Raw genomic sequence first — 15,640 nt, 5'->3', positions numbered from 1 at the left:
TTTCCTTCCTACTTTACCCCAGGAACCTGAAAATAAGGCTGCTTTCTGAAACTTTAAACTACTAAGTCAACGTGTGATATTGAGAGCAGATGTGAGCAACTGCCTAGACACAGAATGGCTTCCCAGGCTCGCAAGACTTGTCATGAAGGCCCCGGCATGTGGACAGAAAGCGTCCAAGCTAGAAAAGGCGCTGGCTCACAGCAGCAGCCCGGAAAGGAAGCATCTCAGGGACAGCTCGTGACCGTGCTCTGGAAGAGCTGTCCTGAGCCGCTAATGTGAGCATTTGGTCTGCCTGACAGATTCCGATGGCAAGAATGTTCCTAGGAATCATACAGTAAACTAACTTTATTCTGACTCCAAGCATCGTGTTCCATTGATGCTTGCTTTCCAAGGTGTTTTGCTGATTCACATCAACACGCAACCTGCTTGACGGAATACAGTGATGTTCTCACTGTAAATTCATCACCTGCTGCTAAGGTCTCATGTATCATCCCGTGCGCTGTTAGCTGAGGCCAGCGCTCCTGTGTCTCCTAAGCACTAGGGCACTGGCAAGAGTGCATGTCTGCGCCTATAAAGATGATGGCCAGGTTGCGGGCAGGGTTGAATTCACCAAGGTAGCTAGCTTCCATCCGTCCCTCGATAGGCATTTTTTCTCCTTCTACACACCCTCGGGCGTCTGCACATGCCACGTGTACCTGGCACCCTTGCTTACGAAGTTAACGAACTCCTGCCATGATACTGTGGGTCACCCTGCTTCATTCTCAGGTGTGGTGTCGGGTGGTTCCTGGTTCCTGCCTGGGCGCCCAGTGTTGTGGGCCCTCCCTCAGGTTATTGTTTTTGTTTTGAGATGTAATTCACATGTCATGTGATTCACCCATTTAAGGTGTACAGTATTCCCCTCAGGTTTGTTGTGGAAAAAGACTGTGTCTGACACTGCTCAGGAAGCTAGGACACAAAGCAGCCAGAGTGGCTGGCCGCCAGGGCTAAGCGTGGCAGGGCAGTGGAGAGGCTGCTGGCACCTCTGTAGCCGTTGGGCGCTCCTGCCTTGATGCTGTTTTCAGCTTTGGATTGTAACTGGGTCCCACGTGGGTCCCCTTCATCTCATCTTGTTGGTGGCAGTGTTGCTCCCAGCGTTAGGCTGGGTAGAGTCACACACCGGAGGACCTCCTCCTGCTGTTTTCTCTGGACGTTGTTGATTATGTGTTTTGTGACCTTTGGCATATTGTACCTATTCCAGGTGTACAGCCAGCTGGTTCTGGTTGATGTGTAATGGACAAAAGGTGCCCGTATTTAAAAAAAAAAAAATTTTTTTTTCTGCTTGTAGTCCCAGCTACTCAGGAGGCTGAGGTGGGAGGGTCACTTGAGCCTAGGAGGCGAGGCTTCAGTGAGCCATGGTCCTGCAGCTGCACTCCAGCTTGGGTGACAGAGGAAGACCCTATCTCAAAAACACTTATATAGGCCGGGTGCGGTGGCTCACACCTGTAATCCCAGCACTTTGTGGGGCCAAGATGGGCGGATCACCTGAGGTCAGGAGTTCGAGACCAGCCTGGCCAACATGGTGAAACCCCGTCTCTACTACAAATACAGAATTAGCCAGGTGTGGCGCATGCCTGTAATTCCAGCTACTTGGGAGGCTGAGGCAGGAGAATAGCTTGAACCCGGGAGGCAGAGGTTGCAGTGAACCGAGATCATGCCATTGTACTCTAGCCTGGGCAACAAGAGTGAAACTCAGTCTCAAAAAAAAAAAAATTATATATCCTAAAATCACTCGTTTTAAGTATTATCATCCAAGGATTTTTAGCACCTTCTACAGAGCTGTGCAGCTATTGCCACAATCCAATTTTAGAACATTTTCATCATCCCCAAAGATCCCTTTACCCATCACTCCCCAGTCCCACCCCCAGTAGCAAGCAACCACTCATCTACTTCCCATGTCTATTGATTTGCCTTTTATGGACATACTGTACACTTCCATTCATATGAAGTGTCTAGATAAGGTACATTCTAACGGGTGACTTTTCAGGGTTAGCTTTTTTCAAATGATAGGGAATTTCGTGCTTCAGAAGATGCTTTTTCTGCTGTGCTACTTACCTGTGATTTATTGTGTGGGTGGGATTTCCTTGGAGGCATGTATGTGTGTGTTTGTTTTGCACAGTAGCAACCTTTTTTATCCGTTGATTAGTGTTCTGTGGAACATCTGGTTTCATGCCCATCACTGTGACATATTTGGGGAGACACAACAGAAGATATATCCCTAGTGCGTGAAATAAACCTAACAAACGTGAAAACAAGTAGCGAGGAGTCAATGACAACATCTAAGCAAGCGTTTGGCTGTGGGATGCTTTTATTTGAGACATGTTTATCAAGCACCCTGTGCCAGGCCCCATGCAAGCTGGAATGCCCTTGTGCTGAACAGGCAGAGCTGGGTAAAGGCCAGGGTTAGGGAGGGGTGATAATGTGGTACAGGAGCAGACACGGAGCCACACAGCCAGGCTGTCTCTTTTCAGGTTGCTTTCAGTCCTTCTGGTGGAAAGGCTTAGTTTGGTGTAGGTGATGCTTCTAGCAATTTTCTGTCTCCCTTTCAAGAGACCGTACCAACCTTTTGCAAGAAATGTTTCTGGCTGGAATTTTATAATATTGGCTTTTGTTCGCTTTTACTAAAGTAGGGCCAGATTTGAGGGTGCCTTGAAACCCAGGCCCATCTTGGTGTGCCCAGATAGGAGCTATAACAAGCCTTGGCGCAGGGGTAGGACCTGTGTTATCTCTGGAGCCGTAGGCTGGGCTGTAGGCACTAGAGTTAAGAAGCTTCCTTCTAGCCGGGCGCGGTGGCTCACGCCTGTAATCCCAGCACTTTGGGAGGCTGAGGCAGGCGGATCACAAGGTCAGGGGATCGAGACCACCCTGGCCAACACGGTGAAGCCCCGTCTCTACTAAAAATACAAAAAATTAGCCGGGCATGGTGGCGGGCGCCTATAGTCCCAGCTACTCTGGAGGCTGAGGCGGGAGAATGGCGTGAACCCGGGAGGCGTAGCTTGCAGTGAGCCGAGATGGTGCCACTGCACTCCAGGCTGGGCGACAGAGCTAGACTCCGTCTCAAAAAAAAAAAAAAAAAAAGCTTCCTTCTGAGGCTCTTGCAGTAATTTGAGTGTTCTGTGGCCTGCCTGGGCAGAGAGTGGACAGGAAAGGTCAGGAAAAGTGCATGTGAGGACTACTGAGGGCGCTGATAGCGCCTCTCCTTCCCAAGCTCACTTCTCTGGCTCTGACCTTTCAGCGCTAAGCTCCCCTTGGCCCTGTGGGATGGGGCAGTATCCAGAAGGGTCTTGGAGTCAGGGGTTTTTTTTGTTTTTTTTTTTTTTAAAGTCATGTTTCCGTTGGGCGTGGTGGCTTGTGCTTGTGATCCCAGCACTTTGGGAGGCGAAGCAGGCGGATTACCTGAGCTCAGGAGTTGAAGACCAGCCTGGGCAACATGGTGAAACCCCATCTGTACTGAAAGTACAAAAAAACCAAAAGCCCAGCATGGTGGCGCACGCCTGTAATTCCAGTTACTCGGGAGGGTGAGGCAAAAGAATCATTTGAACCTGGGAGGCGGAGGTTGCAGTGAGCTGAGATCAAGTCACTGCTCTCCAGCCTGGGCGATGGAGTGAGACTCTGTCTCCAAAATAAATAAATAAATAAAGTCATGTTTCTACACTGGATGTGCATGTCTTCAATAATGGGGACGGGACAAAACATACAACTGAAATACAGTTCAGTGGGTGGGTTGGTGTCTTTATTGTTGGGCGACATGTTTATACAAGGAAGGAAGCACTGAGTGGGCCTGTTGGCGATCTGGGCTTGGGAAATAGCTCACAAAGGAACTGCTGGAACTCAAGGCTCTGGTTCCCCTGGGGGATCTGTGTACAGGTCTGTGTGTGTCCTTCATTGCCGGGATTGCCCTGCCAAGCTAACGGGATTGTGCTTTGCATTTCAGACTTTTGTCTAGTGTCGAAGGTGGTGGGCAGATGCCGGGCCTCCATGCCTAGGTGGTGGTACAATGTCACTGACGGATCCTGCCAGCTGTTTGTGTATGGGGGCTGTGATGGAAACAGCAATAATTACATGAGCAAGGAGGAGTGCCTCAAGAAATGTGCCGCTGTTACAGGTAAGACAGTAATAGTTAGAGCTTTTTTTTTTTTTTTTTTTTTCCCTGTTTTGAGATGGAGTCTTGCTCTGTTGCCCAGGCTGGAGTGCAGTGGTGCAATCCCGGCTCACTGCAAGCTCCACCTCCTGGGTTCACGCCATTCTCCTGCCTCAGCCTCCCAAGTAGTTGGGACTACAGGCACCCACCACCACGCCCAACTAATTTTTTGTGTTTTTTATAGAGACATGGTTTCACCATGTTAGCCAGGATGATCTCGATCTCCTGACCTCGTGATCCACCCACCTCGGCCCCACAAAGTGCTGGGATTACAGGCGTGAGCCACCATGCCTGGCCCCTGCTTTTTTTTAAACAGGGTCTCACTGCAGCCTCCACTTCCTGGGCTCAAGCAGATCCTCCCACCTCAGCCTCCTGAATAGTTGGGACTACAGGCACACGCCACCACACCTTGCTCATTTTGAAATTTTTTATAGAGATGGGTCTCCCTATGTTACCCAGGCTGGTCTCAAACTCTTGGCTTCAAGCAATTGTTCCACCTGGGCCTTCTAAAGTGCTGGGATTACAGGTGTGAGCCACTGTGCCCAGCCAGGTTTTGCTATTTAGAGACAATTTATTAACTGGAATGTGGATACTTTCCTCTCTTTATTAGTTCTTGACAGTGGAATCTGGGCGATGTTTTAAAAAGCAGAAGAAACAGGCACCGTATGAATGCCCTGTGGCCGTACAGTGGTTTCACAGCAGACCCTCACTCCTCCGCTTCCCAGAAAGGCAGCAAAACAACAGGGCAGAGCTGGAGCCATCATGACCCAGCTTCCTTTCTCCCTCTTTACTAAGTGCAAGTTTCAGAGCAGACCGATAAGGAAGTAGCCTTGCCTTCTTGAGCAGAGGCTTTTTGATCCACTCCAACAGGGCTGCCTCTCTTGTTCCCTGGGTATTTGGGTTATTTTATTTTATTTTGAGACAGAGTCTTGCTCTGTTGCCCAAGCTGGAGTGCAGTGGAGCAATCTCAGCTCACTGCAGCCTCAGCCTCCTGAGCAGCTGGGATTCCAGGTGCCCACCACCATGCCTGGCTAATTTTCGTAGTTTTAGTAGAGATGGGATTTCGCCATGTTGGCCAAGCTGGTCTCGAACTCCTGGCCTCAGGTGATCTGCCTGCCTTAGCCTCCCAAAGTTCTGGGATTACAGGTGTGAGCCACCGCACCTGGCCGCTATTTGGGTTATTTTAATTGTGGGAAAATGACTTGAATAGCTCACCCAGCCAAGTTATGGATCAAGTTAAAACAAACATACGTCCTGGAATCTATCCTCTTTGTGGCCCTCACCTGCCAGGGGTTCTTTGGAATCAAGGTAATTTTGACCCTGACAACCTCACAGTTTAAATTAAAACCTAAACCCCCCAGCAGCGTGCCCTGGCTCTCAGCTGAGTGACAAGGACTTCCTGAGAGCCGATGGTGATGAGATGTTGGCCCTTTGGGGCTGCTCCATCCTAAGTGTTCCAGAGACCCAAGGGTTTGGCCATCCAAATCCTATGTTAAAGATTTTCACTTTTTTCTTTTTTTCTTGCTTAGTCGCCCACCGGGCTGGAGTGCAGTGGTGTGATCTGGGCTCACTGCAACCTCTGCCTCCTGGGTTCAAGTGATTCTCGTGCCTCAGCCTCTCAAGTAGCTGGGACTACAGGCGCACACCCCCACACCTGGCTAATTTTTGTGTATTTTGTAAAGGTGGGGTTTCACCATGTTACCCAGGCTGGTCTCAAACTCCTGAGCTCAAGCAATCTGCCCACTTCCCAAAGTGCTAGGATTATAGATGTGAGCCACTGAGCCCAGCTAACATTTCACTTTAACTGAAAAAACAAACAAACAATTACACTGGCCTTTAAGTAAAAAATAAATAAAAATATTTTCAGTGGCACTCTCCCTAACATGTTTTTTTGATGACTTAGCGTTGTGTCTGCGAGCCGCCATTGACCCAGTTACTGTATTTCTTTTTTTTTTTTTTTTTTTTTTTGAGACGGAGTCTCGCTCTGTCGCCCAGGCTGGAGTGCAGTGGCCGGATCTCAGCTCACTGCAAGCTCCGCCTCCCGGGTTCACGCCATTCTCCTGCCTCAGCCTCCCGAGTAGCTGGGACTACAGGCGCCCGCCACATCGCCCGGCTAGTTTTTTGTATTTTTTTTAGTAGAGACGGGGTTTCACCGTGTTAGCTAGGATGGTCTCGATCTCCTGACCTCGTGATCCGCCCGTCTCGGCCTCCCAAAGTGCTGGGATTACAGGCTTGAGCCACCGCGCCCGGCCAACCCAGTTACTGTATTTCTATCATCAACTATGATTCATTATGAAGGAGGACTTGGGAGAAATATTTTTTGCTACCTTTTCTGAGCTATCCCAGTCAAGAGTTGCCTTTAGCAAATGTATGTGTCCATCCTGGCTGTTCCTTATCTCCTCAGGAAGGAAGTTGAAGTGTTGAGAACTCAGGCAGTGGACAGTGAGCATAGCCAGGGGACGTGGGTGGCTGTGTGTTCCTGGGAGCAGGCAGGTTAGCTGTCTCCCTAGAGTCTGGCCCTGTCTCGCAGGTCCAGAAAGCACATATTGGCATTTGACTGTCTCTTGAGGCGCTCCCATGTGAGTCTGTAAAGAGCTAAACACTGCCAGGGTTGCTAGTGCCTGGGGTCCTTTGCCAGCATATTCTCTCCCAGGCAGGCTCTGTGGGAAGGCAAGTGAGAATGAAAATGCCAGTGTATTAATTCATCATGAGAACCGGGACCGCCCCAGGGAGCAGGCACTCATGTCCCCAGGCCCGCGTCTGTAGTCCGCATAGGCAAGTCTCGAGTCCAGTTGTCAGAAGACTGCTTGATGGAGAGAGGCAGAATGAGGGGAGCTGGTTTGCAAGGTGACCGTTTAATAGCATCAGGCTAGGCCAGGCCCGAGGATGCGGGGGAACCAGGGTTCCCTCCATCTTGGACAAGGTGTAGGAGATAAAATAAACGCTGTGTAAAATTCATCATGTTAACCCTTAAAAAAGTGTTTTGTTCCCACTCCCCCTCACAAACAGATGAGGTCTTTTTATGTTGCCCAAACTGGTCTCAAACTCCTGGCCTCAAGTGATGCCCCCCACCCTTCAGCCTTCCAAAGCACTGGGATTACGGTTGAATTAGTTAGATGATTTGATACAGTTAAGCAGATTATTTGGCCATGGAAGTCACTGTGTTTTATTTGTTTCTTTGTTTGAGATGGAGTTTTGCTCTTGTTGCCCAGGCTGGAGTGCAGTGGTCAGTAGTGCGATCTCGGCTCACCACAACCTCTGCCTCCCGGGTTCAAGCAATTCTCCTGCCTCAGCCGCCCAAGTAGCTGGGATTACAGGCATCTGCCATCACGCTTGGCTAACTTTTTGGGTTGTTTGTTTGTTTTTTGAGACGGAGTCTCACTCTGTCGTCCAGGCTGGAGTGCAGTGGTGCAATTTCTGCTCACTGCAACCTCCACTTCCCGGGTTCAAGCAATTATCCTGCCTCAACCTCCCGAGTAGCTGGGACTACAGGCGTGCGCCACCACACCCGGCTAATTTTTTGTATTTTCAGTAGAGACGGGGTTTCGCAGTGTTGGCCAGGATGTTCTCAATCCCTGACCTCGTTATCCACCCGCCTCACTCCCAAAGTGCTGGGATTACAGGTGTGAGCCACCGTACCCGGCCCTAACTTTTGTATTTTTAATAAGTTTCACCATGTTGGCCAGGCTGATCTCGAACTTCTGACCTCAGGTGATCCACCCGCTTGGCCTCCCAAAGTAATGGAATTACAGGCATGAGCCCCCACACCCGGCCAAGTCACTGTCTTTTTGAGGTCACTGTGTACATCTTTGCTCTGATTCCCTGCAAGTTGATCTTAAGTTTCCTCTTCAGGAGGCAGTCTTGCTTCCTCATTTCCGAGTGTGGTCTGGCACGCACATTGAAGGTCCTATGTAAAGGAGAAATGGATGCTGTGGTGAGAGGCACACAGGGCCAGCTCATTCTTTGTCCCCGGCAGTCTCAGAAGCACTGTCTCACTATGCTGTTTCTTTGTCTCCTTGCAGAGAATGCCACAGGTGACCTGGCCACCAGCAGGAATACAGCAGATTCCTCTGTCCCAAGTGGTAGGTTCTTAAAGAGACCCACGATAGAGTGAGGCCACCGGATGGGTCATTGTGAAAGGACACTTGTCATTTGGGAACTGTCACAGGCTTCCCTCTCATGGTTCTGTTTACTCAAAATTGGCAAACCGGGGGCTCTGCTTAGGCTGCCGGCTTCTGGCTCCGGCGTCCTTACATGGGGGAGTTTACACTGTCCAGCGGACACAGGGGCCAGGGATCCTGCAGCACTCCCTGGCTGGCCCCCGCCTCCTCCTGGAGGACAGGGGATGGAGGTTGCTGCTGCCCATGAGGCTCAGGCTCCTCCCTGCTGTGCGGGCCTCCAGCTGCTCTGCTGGCCCCACTCCCCACCCACCCTTCTGTCTGCCTGTTCTGCCTCGTCTGCTTCCTTTGTTCCCTGTTGCCATCGCTGTCCCCTTCCTTGTGGACATCCTCTGTCCTCTGCCACCCCTGCCTCCCCGCCACTGCAGTGCATGATCTCAAGATGTGTGTTAGCTTGCTTTGTAGTACTGGCGGCCGCTGCCCCATTCCTCCTTTATGGTTTAAGGACTCTGCATCGGGCGCTTGGGGTGAGTGGTCCTGATGCACTACCAGGTAGCAAATGCACCCTCGGGTCAGGCCTCAGGCCGTGGGCTCTGGGAGGCGGCCATGGAGCGGGGACTGCATCGCACCCCTGCTGGAGGATGGGACTCCCCCGTCAGCTGCAACCCACTGAGTGCTCTGTAGCTCAGCAGCTGTTGGGCCAGCTGGCTTACAGAATGCTGGGGCATTAGGGTGGTCACTTTCCAGCTTTGCTAGGCCAGGAGTCCCATGCCTGTCCTGGCGTTGCTCTGCCTGGCTCCATTTATCCTCTGCTAGCCCCGCCGCACGCCTGCTCTGGTTTCCATCCTGTTGGAGCAGAACATGTGCCCCTCACTGTATTAGAAAGTGTGAACAAGACTGTGTTCCTTATCACATTAGGAGCTATGGCGGGCTTGGTTTCTATAGGAACCCTGAGGTGGCGGCAGGGCCGCCTCATCCAGCACTCTCAGTGTGTGCGTAGAGCCAGTTAGGGCTGGGGTGACGCGGCAGAGCCAGCCATGGAAGGGGCTCCACATCCCTCTTTAAAGGTGTGGTGTCCACACTCCTCAGTGGGCCCTTCCAGCCCCAGCCCCAGCTAGGCCCATGTCCTGTGTCCGGCCCAGCCTCCCTAACACAGATGTTTGTGTTTCAGTTCCCAGAAGGCAGGATTCTGATGACCACTCCAGCGATATGTTCAACTATGAAGGTAAAACTCCAAAGAGGCCGGGCGCGGTGGCTCACGCTTGTAATCCCAGCACTTTGGGAGGCTGAGGTGGGCGGATCACAAGGTCAGGATATCGAGACCATCCTAACACAGTGAAATCCTGTCTCTACTAAAAATACAAAAAATTAGCTGGGCGTAGTGGCACACACCTGTAGTCCTAGCTACTCGGGAGGCTGAAGCAGGAGAATTGCTGAACCTGGGAGGTGGAGGTTGCAAGGAACCAAGATTGCGCCACTGCAGTTCAGCCTGGGCGACAGAGTGAGACTCCGTCTCAAAAAACAAAAAAACTCCGAAGAAACTTACATGTGGGGCAAAACATGTATTCTTAGTTGGATATTGAGAGACACTTGCGGATTTCCACTGAGGAAGTTGTAGCGCAGGGCTCCCCTCGCAGGTGGTGGCAGCCCCCTGGGGTTGGAGTCAAGGTAACAGGCCCCATGTGGATGCCCCCACCAGCAGGAAGGAGGCCGAGCCTGCGGAGATGCACTTTAGAGGCACAGCCTGGTGCGTGGCTCTGGGATGTCCATTGTCCCTGCCCCTCTCACTAGCGGCTTGGCTGTGGGCAAGTGGCTGCCGCCCCGCCTCCATGGCTGCCACCCTGCGTCAGTGTTCCCACGTATAAAGTGAAAGGCCCCAGACAGGTCTCATAGAGACGCAGCCACTGCACGTAAAAGGCCTAGGACGGGACCTGGCAGAGAGCAGTCTTCAAAGCTCTGAAGCCGCCATCTGGACCCGTGGGGCAGCGCGTCAGAGCCGCTGCGCTGGCCTTGGGTGTAATTTACAGGCTTCTCTACCAGAGAGCTGTTTCTCCGTCAGCTGGAGCTGCGAGCCTCCTCAGGCACTTTCTGGCTTGCTTCCCCTCCTTGCGGGCCCTACTAATTTGTGTTCCTTGGGCTGTCTTGCTCCCAGAATACTGTGCCGCCAAGGCGGTCACTGGACCTTGCCGTGCGTCCTTCCCACGCTGGTACTTTGACGTGGAGAGGAACTCCTGCAATAACTTCATCTATGGAGGCTGCCGGGGCAATAAGAACAGCTACCGCTCTGAGGAGGCCTGCATGCTCCGCTGCTTCCGTGAGTCTGCGGCCCCTAAGCCCAGGAAACTCTGCCCTTGAGGACCCTGGGCCATCTCCCCATCCCTAAAATATGAAGGCCTTGGAAATGCTGTTCTTGGGCCCACCAGGGCGGCAAGGCCTCTAAGCCCCAGAAGAGCTGGAATAAAGTCCCTCAGAAAGAGCTCCCCATGGAGGCCCTGGCTGAGGGCATCCCCTATGGCCGCTCTGTGGAATGAGAGCTGTGAGCTGACCTCAGGCCGTGTGTTCTTTTTCAGGCCAGCAGGAGAATCCTTCCCTGCCCCTTGGCTCAAAGGGTAAGTGGCCCCTTACCCTCCTCCTGCCATCAGCCTGCCTCCTCCCTTCCTTGACTGAGCTCAGCCCCGCCCAGTTGTGGTTTACATTATCCTTCATTGCGAACATCATCTTGGCAGAAAGTCATATTTCTGCGTGAGAATGGCGAGGTGGTGGTTTGTCTCACCATTCAGTGTACATAGTTGGGGCTGGAGTGAGTCAGTCACGAGGCAGGCCCTGCCGAGGTGGCGTGGGTGACTGGGGATGAGGTCTTCCTGTTGGGCATTTGAGGACTGCTGCACACGGGCCTGAGACTGGCCTGGGGTGTGGAGGGAGCGCTGTTGTGTGGGGCATAAGAGTTGGTCACGGGTGACAGGATGGAGGGCCACAGGCCAGGGTGTTTCCCAACACAGTCTGGCCTGAGCAGGAGGCCAGCCCTCTGGCCTGTGTTTCTGAGCCTGAGTTGCAGATGATAGTGTTGGCACAAAAGACCTGCCATGCCAATCTGGCCTCTTTCTCCGCCTGTTTCCCTGTGAAGGAGCTGGGACCTGGCCTGGGAGTCTGTCCTGTTCTAGCAGTGAAGCCTGGTTTGCCAGGCATGGGACTGGGAAGCAAGCAGTCTGGGTCTGGAGGGTGGCCCCAAAAAGGCCAACTCTGCGGCTCCATAGCCACATGGGGGAGGCTGCCACAAGAGGCCACACTCCTTAGCCGGAGCCCCTCCTGAAGAAAAGCATCTGAGCTGACCAGTGGGACTGCAGTGGGGCAGACACTATTAAATTTGCTGGCACAGCTCTGAGGACACCCTCACTTCCACCCTGACTTCATCCCGCAGCAGCTCTCAGCCCTCCCAGCCCCTGCAGGGCTCTGTCTTTCTCTATTGCCAGTCAGTGTGTGTGTGCACAAAGCCCCTAAGGTTTCATGTGTACACACCCGTGCTAAATGTTTTTTACACCCTTGTGCATCTCTTGGCCTGGGGCTTCTGTGCAGGTTGCCCCATGTATCGGGGGAAACCCCACCCCTGATATTCAACTTGGGTTCTTTTCTATTTCCCTAAGTGTCAGCTGGTCTGAGAAATAAAGGGAAAGAGTACAAAAGAGAGATTTTAAAGCTAGGTGTCCGGGGGAGACATCACATGTTGGCAGGTTCCGTGATGCCCCTGAGCCGTAAAACTAGCAAGTTTTTATTAGCGTTTTTATTTTCTTTTTTTTTTTTTTTTTTTGAGACGGAGTCTCACGTTGTGTCACCCAGGCTGGAGTGCAGTGGCGCGATCTCGGCTCACTGCAAGCTCCGCCTCCCAGGTTCACGCCATTCTCCTGCCTCAGCCTCCGAGTAGCTGGGACTACAGGCGCCCGCCACCACGCCCGGCTAGTTTTTTGTATTTTTAGTAGAGACGGGGTTTCACCATGTTAGCCAGGATGGTCTCGATCTCCTGACCTCGTGATCCACCCACCTCGGCCTCCCAAAGTGCTGGGATTACAGGCTTGAGCCACCGTGCCCGGCCTTATTAGCGATTTTCAAAAGGGGAGGGAGTGTATGAATAGGGTGTGGGTCACAGAGATCACATGCTTCACAAGGTAGTAAAATATCACAAAGCAAATGGAGGCAGGGCAAGATCACAGGACCACAGGATGGGGCGAAATTAAAATTGCTCATGAAGTTTCCACACACATTGTCATTGGTAACATCTTATCAGGAGACAGAGTTTGAGAGCAGACAACCTGTCTGACCAAATTTTATTAGGCGGGAATTTCCTCGTCCTAATAAGCCTGGGAGCGTTACAGGAGACCAGGGCTTATTTCATCCCTTGGCTGTGAAAGACAGCTGCCCCCAGGGGGGCTGTTCAGAGGCCTACCCTCAGGGGCGCATTCTCTTTCTCGGGGATGTTCCTTGCTGAGAAAAAGAATTCAGCCATATTTCTCCTATTTGCTTTTGAAAGAAGAGAAATGTGGCTCTGTTCTGCCTGGCTCACTGGCAGTCAGAGTTTAAGGTTCCCTCTTGTTCCCAGAACATTGCTGTCATCCTGTTGTTTTTTCAAGGTGCCCAGATTTCGTATTGTTCAAACACACATGCTCTACAAACAATTTGTGCAGTTAACGCAATCATCACAGGGTCCTGAGGCAACATACATCTTCCTCAGCTTACGAAGATGACGGCACTAAGAGATTAAAGACAGGCATAGGAAATCACAAGGGTATTGATTGGGGAAGTGATAAGTGTCCATGAAATTTTCACAGTTTATGTTCAGAGATTGCAGTAAAGACAGGCAAAAAAAATTATAAAAGTATTAATTTGGGGAACTAATAAATGTCCATAAAATCTTCACAATTTATGTTCTTCTGCCATGGCTTCAGCCGGGTCCCTCCGTTTGGGGTCCCTGACTTTCCGCAACACCCAAGAGTTGGGCTTTTAGTTCAGAAAGAAGGAACACAGACGGCCACTCTGCTGGCACACACATAGCATGGCACCTCCTTTTTTGGGGGAATCTCCTTGATAGCATTTCTGGCAGGCTGTGTCCTCTCCAGCTGCAGTTCTGTACCCTCTCTGGGTTGGGGAGGGGCATTTGGTCCTCAGCCTGAGCCCACCTGGATTCCCCAGGCCCTTGGTGAGCCCCACTCTGGCTGCAGCTCCCCTTGCCTGGCCCATCCTGAGGCCCCTCTCTTGTCCTCAGTGGTGGTTCTGGCAGGGCTGTTCGTGATGGTGTTGATCCTCTTCCTGGGAGCCTCCATGGTCTACCTGATCCGGGTGGCACGGAGGAACCAGGAGCGTGCCCTGCGCACTGTCTGGAGCTCCGGAGACGACAAGGAGCAGCTGGTGAAGAACACATATGTCCTGTGATCGCCCTGTCACCAAGAGGACTGGGGAAGGAAGGGGAGACTATGTGCGTGCTTTTTTTAAATAGAGCGATTGACTTGGATTTGTGCGATCATTAGGGCTGAGGTCTGTTTCTCTGGGAGGTAGGATGGCTGCTTCCTGGTCTGGCAGGGGTGGGTTTGCTTTGGAAATCCCCTAGGAGGCTGCTTCTTGCATGGCCGGTGGTCTGGCAGCAGCCCCGGGTTGTTTCCTCGCTGATAGCTTTCTTCCCTCCAGGTAGAGTTTTCTTTGCTTGTATTGAATTCCATTGCCTGTTTTCTCATCACAAAAGTGATGTTAGAACCATTTCTTTTGTTTGTCTGATTTATGGGTTTTTTAAGTGTAAATGAATGTTTAATACAAAACATTCTGAAAGAAGGAAAGTAAAATGTACAAGTTTAATAAAAGGGGATCTTCCCCTTTAAAATAAATTTCAGCATGTACTTTCTTTATGGGAGTCCCAATTTCAGCCCTACCAAAACGATTACAAGACATTATCTGAGGTGTCCCATTCTAGAAACATACCCCTCAAAATAGCATCTTTCAGATCTTTTTGAATGAATCCACAAGATGAAATAAATGTCCTATTATTGAGTGCCCGTGAACTTTCACCAAACCACACTTAGCCTCACCACCTGTGAACGCTGATATTTTCTTACTCTATTTCACTTTGTAAAACTTCTGGCTACAACCCTCTGCACTGATCTTGATGCTCCACTATGGACTGTAGCCCACACCTTGAAGCACTGCCCTCGAGGGCGCAGGAAGGGTGCATGCTGTCCAGGCCTCGAGGACCAAGACCTTCCCGGGTTGGAGGGGCTTAACCGAGTCCTTGTGGCGTCCATGATGCTTCTCCTCTCATGATTCTGTGCTCTCTGCATCCTGGAGGGGTGGTGGGAGGGCCCTCTAGGTCAGGCCTTGCACTGCCTGCACTGGGCTTTTCTGTCAAGTCTCCCACATGCCCCTGTGTGGGAACGGGGACAGAGCGCACTGCCCGGCTGAATTTGGCCTCCAGGCCCAATTCTCCTGCCACCTGTGGGTGTTCCTTTCCCAACACTAGACTCTAGAAGCCCCTTTTCTCCCTCCTCCATTCCACCAAGGAGGTCCTGGGGTACAGGCATCTGGGCACCCCATGAGGTCAGGCTGGACTCTGCTGGCCTTGGAGACACAGGAGGAGTGGCCGGGTGCAGTGCCACAGGCCAGATAGTGCTTTCGACTGCTTGGAACCAAAGAACTCATCCCTTGGCCCTTCCTAGAAATCCCTTAGGGCTTAAAAATCTCTTCCAGAAGCAAATTGAGCAAATAGCTGATCTGCTCCTGTCCCACCTCCCTCACCTACAGCAGATGCTGCAAAGGGATCGTGGTGTGTCCTCCCAGCTAAGGCCCGCAGGCCTCAGCCCGCTCTCCAGTGGTCATTGCAGCTGGCTCGGGGTTGGTGAACAAGTGGAATCTACTTAACACATCCCAGACAGATCAGACACCAGGGGTCCTGGTGAGCCTGTGGCCCAGGGAAAGAGGTCCTGGGAGTTAGGAGCCTCTCCACCTGCAGCACTGTGGGTGCGGCCCCTAACCCCTGCAAGCCTGCAAAGTCCGCACATGCGCCTCTGCCTGGCAGGAGCCTTTCTCCACCAACTCCAATATAGGCTGTCTCCTATCTTGGTCATGTTAAAAAAAAAAAAAAAGTTGTGCCTTTGGAACTTTTCAAAAACTTGACAATTGGCTGGGTGCGGTGGCTCACACCTGTAATCCCAGCACTTTGGGAGACTGAGGTCAGGAGTTCCAGACCAGCCTGGCCAACATGGTGAAACCCCCTCTCTACTAAAAATACAAAAAAAGAACAAGGTGTGGTGGCAGGCGCCTGTAATTCCAGCTACTCGGGAGGCTGAGGCAGGAGAATTGCTTGAACCCG

At 51.8% G+C, this 15,640-nt stretch overlaps 1 protein-coding gene across 1 annotated transcript in view; it reads left to right on the top strand.

The window, feature by feature from the left end:
* Positions 1-14,179, top strand: part of SPINT2 (serine peptidase inhibitor, Kunitz type 2) — a 34,103-nt gene extending 19,924 nt beyond the window's left edge. The window contains exons 2-7 of the mRNA XM_003915464.2: positions 3,971-4,141; positions 8,200-8,259; positions 9,467-9,520; positions 10,448-10,609; positions 10,866-10,904; positions 13,550-14,179. Coding sequence (XP_003915513.1) covers positions 3,971-4,141; positions 8,200-8,259; positions 9,467-9,520; positions 10,448-10,609; positions 10,866-10,904; positions 13,550-13,716 — 653 coding nt within the window. The 3' untranslated portion in view covers positions 13,717-14,179. The remainder of the gene's footprint in view (positions 1-3,970; positions 4,142-8,199; positions 8,260-9,466; positions 9,521-10,447; positions 10,610-10,865; positions 10,905-13,549) is intronic.
* The last annotated feature ends 1,461 nt before the right edge of the window (positions 14,180-15,640 follow it).

This window comes from Papio anubis, chromosome 20 (genome assembly GCF_008728515.1).
Source record: "Papio anubis isolate 15944 chromosome 20, Panubis1.0, whole genome shotgun sequence".
NCBI classification, from domain to species: domain Eukaryota; kingdom Metazoa; phylum Chordata; class Mammalia; order Primates; family Cercopithecidae; genus Papio; species Papio anubis.
Note: the sequence above shows the minus strand (reverse complement) of the source record. Positions and strands in the feature narration are given on the sequence as shown.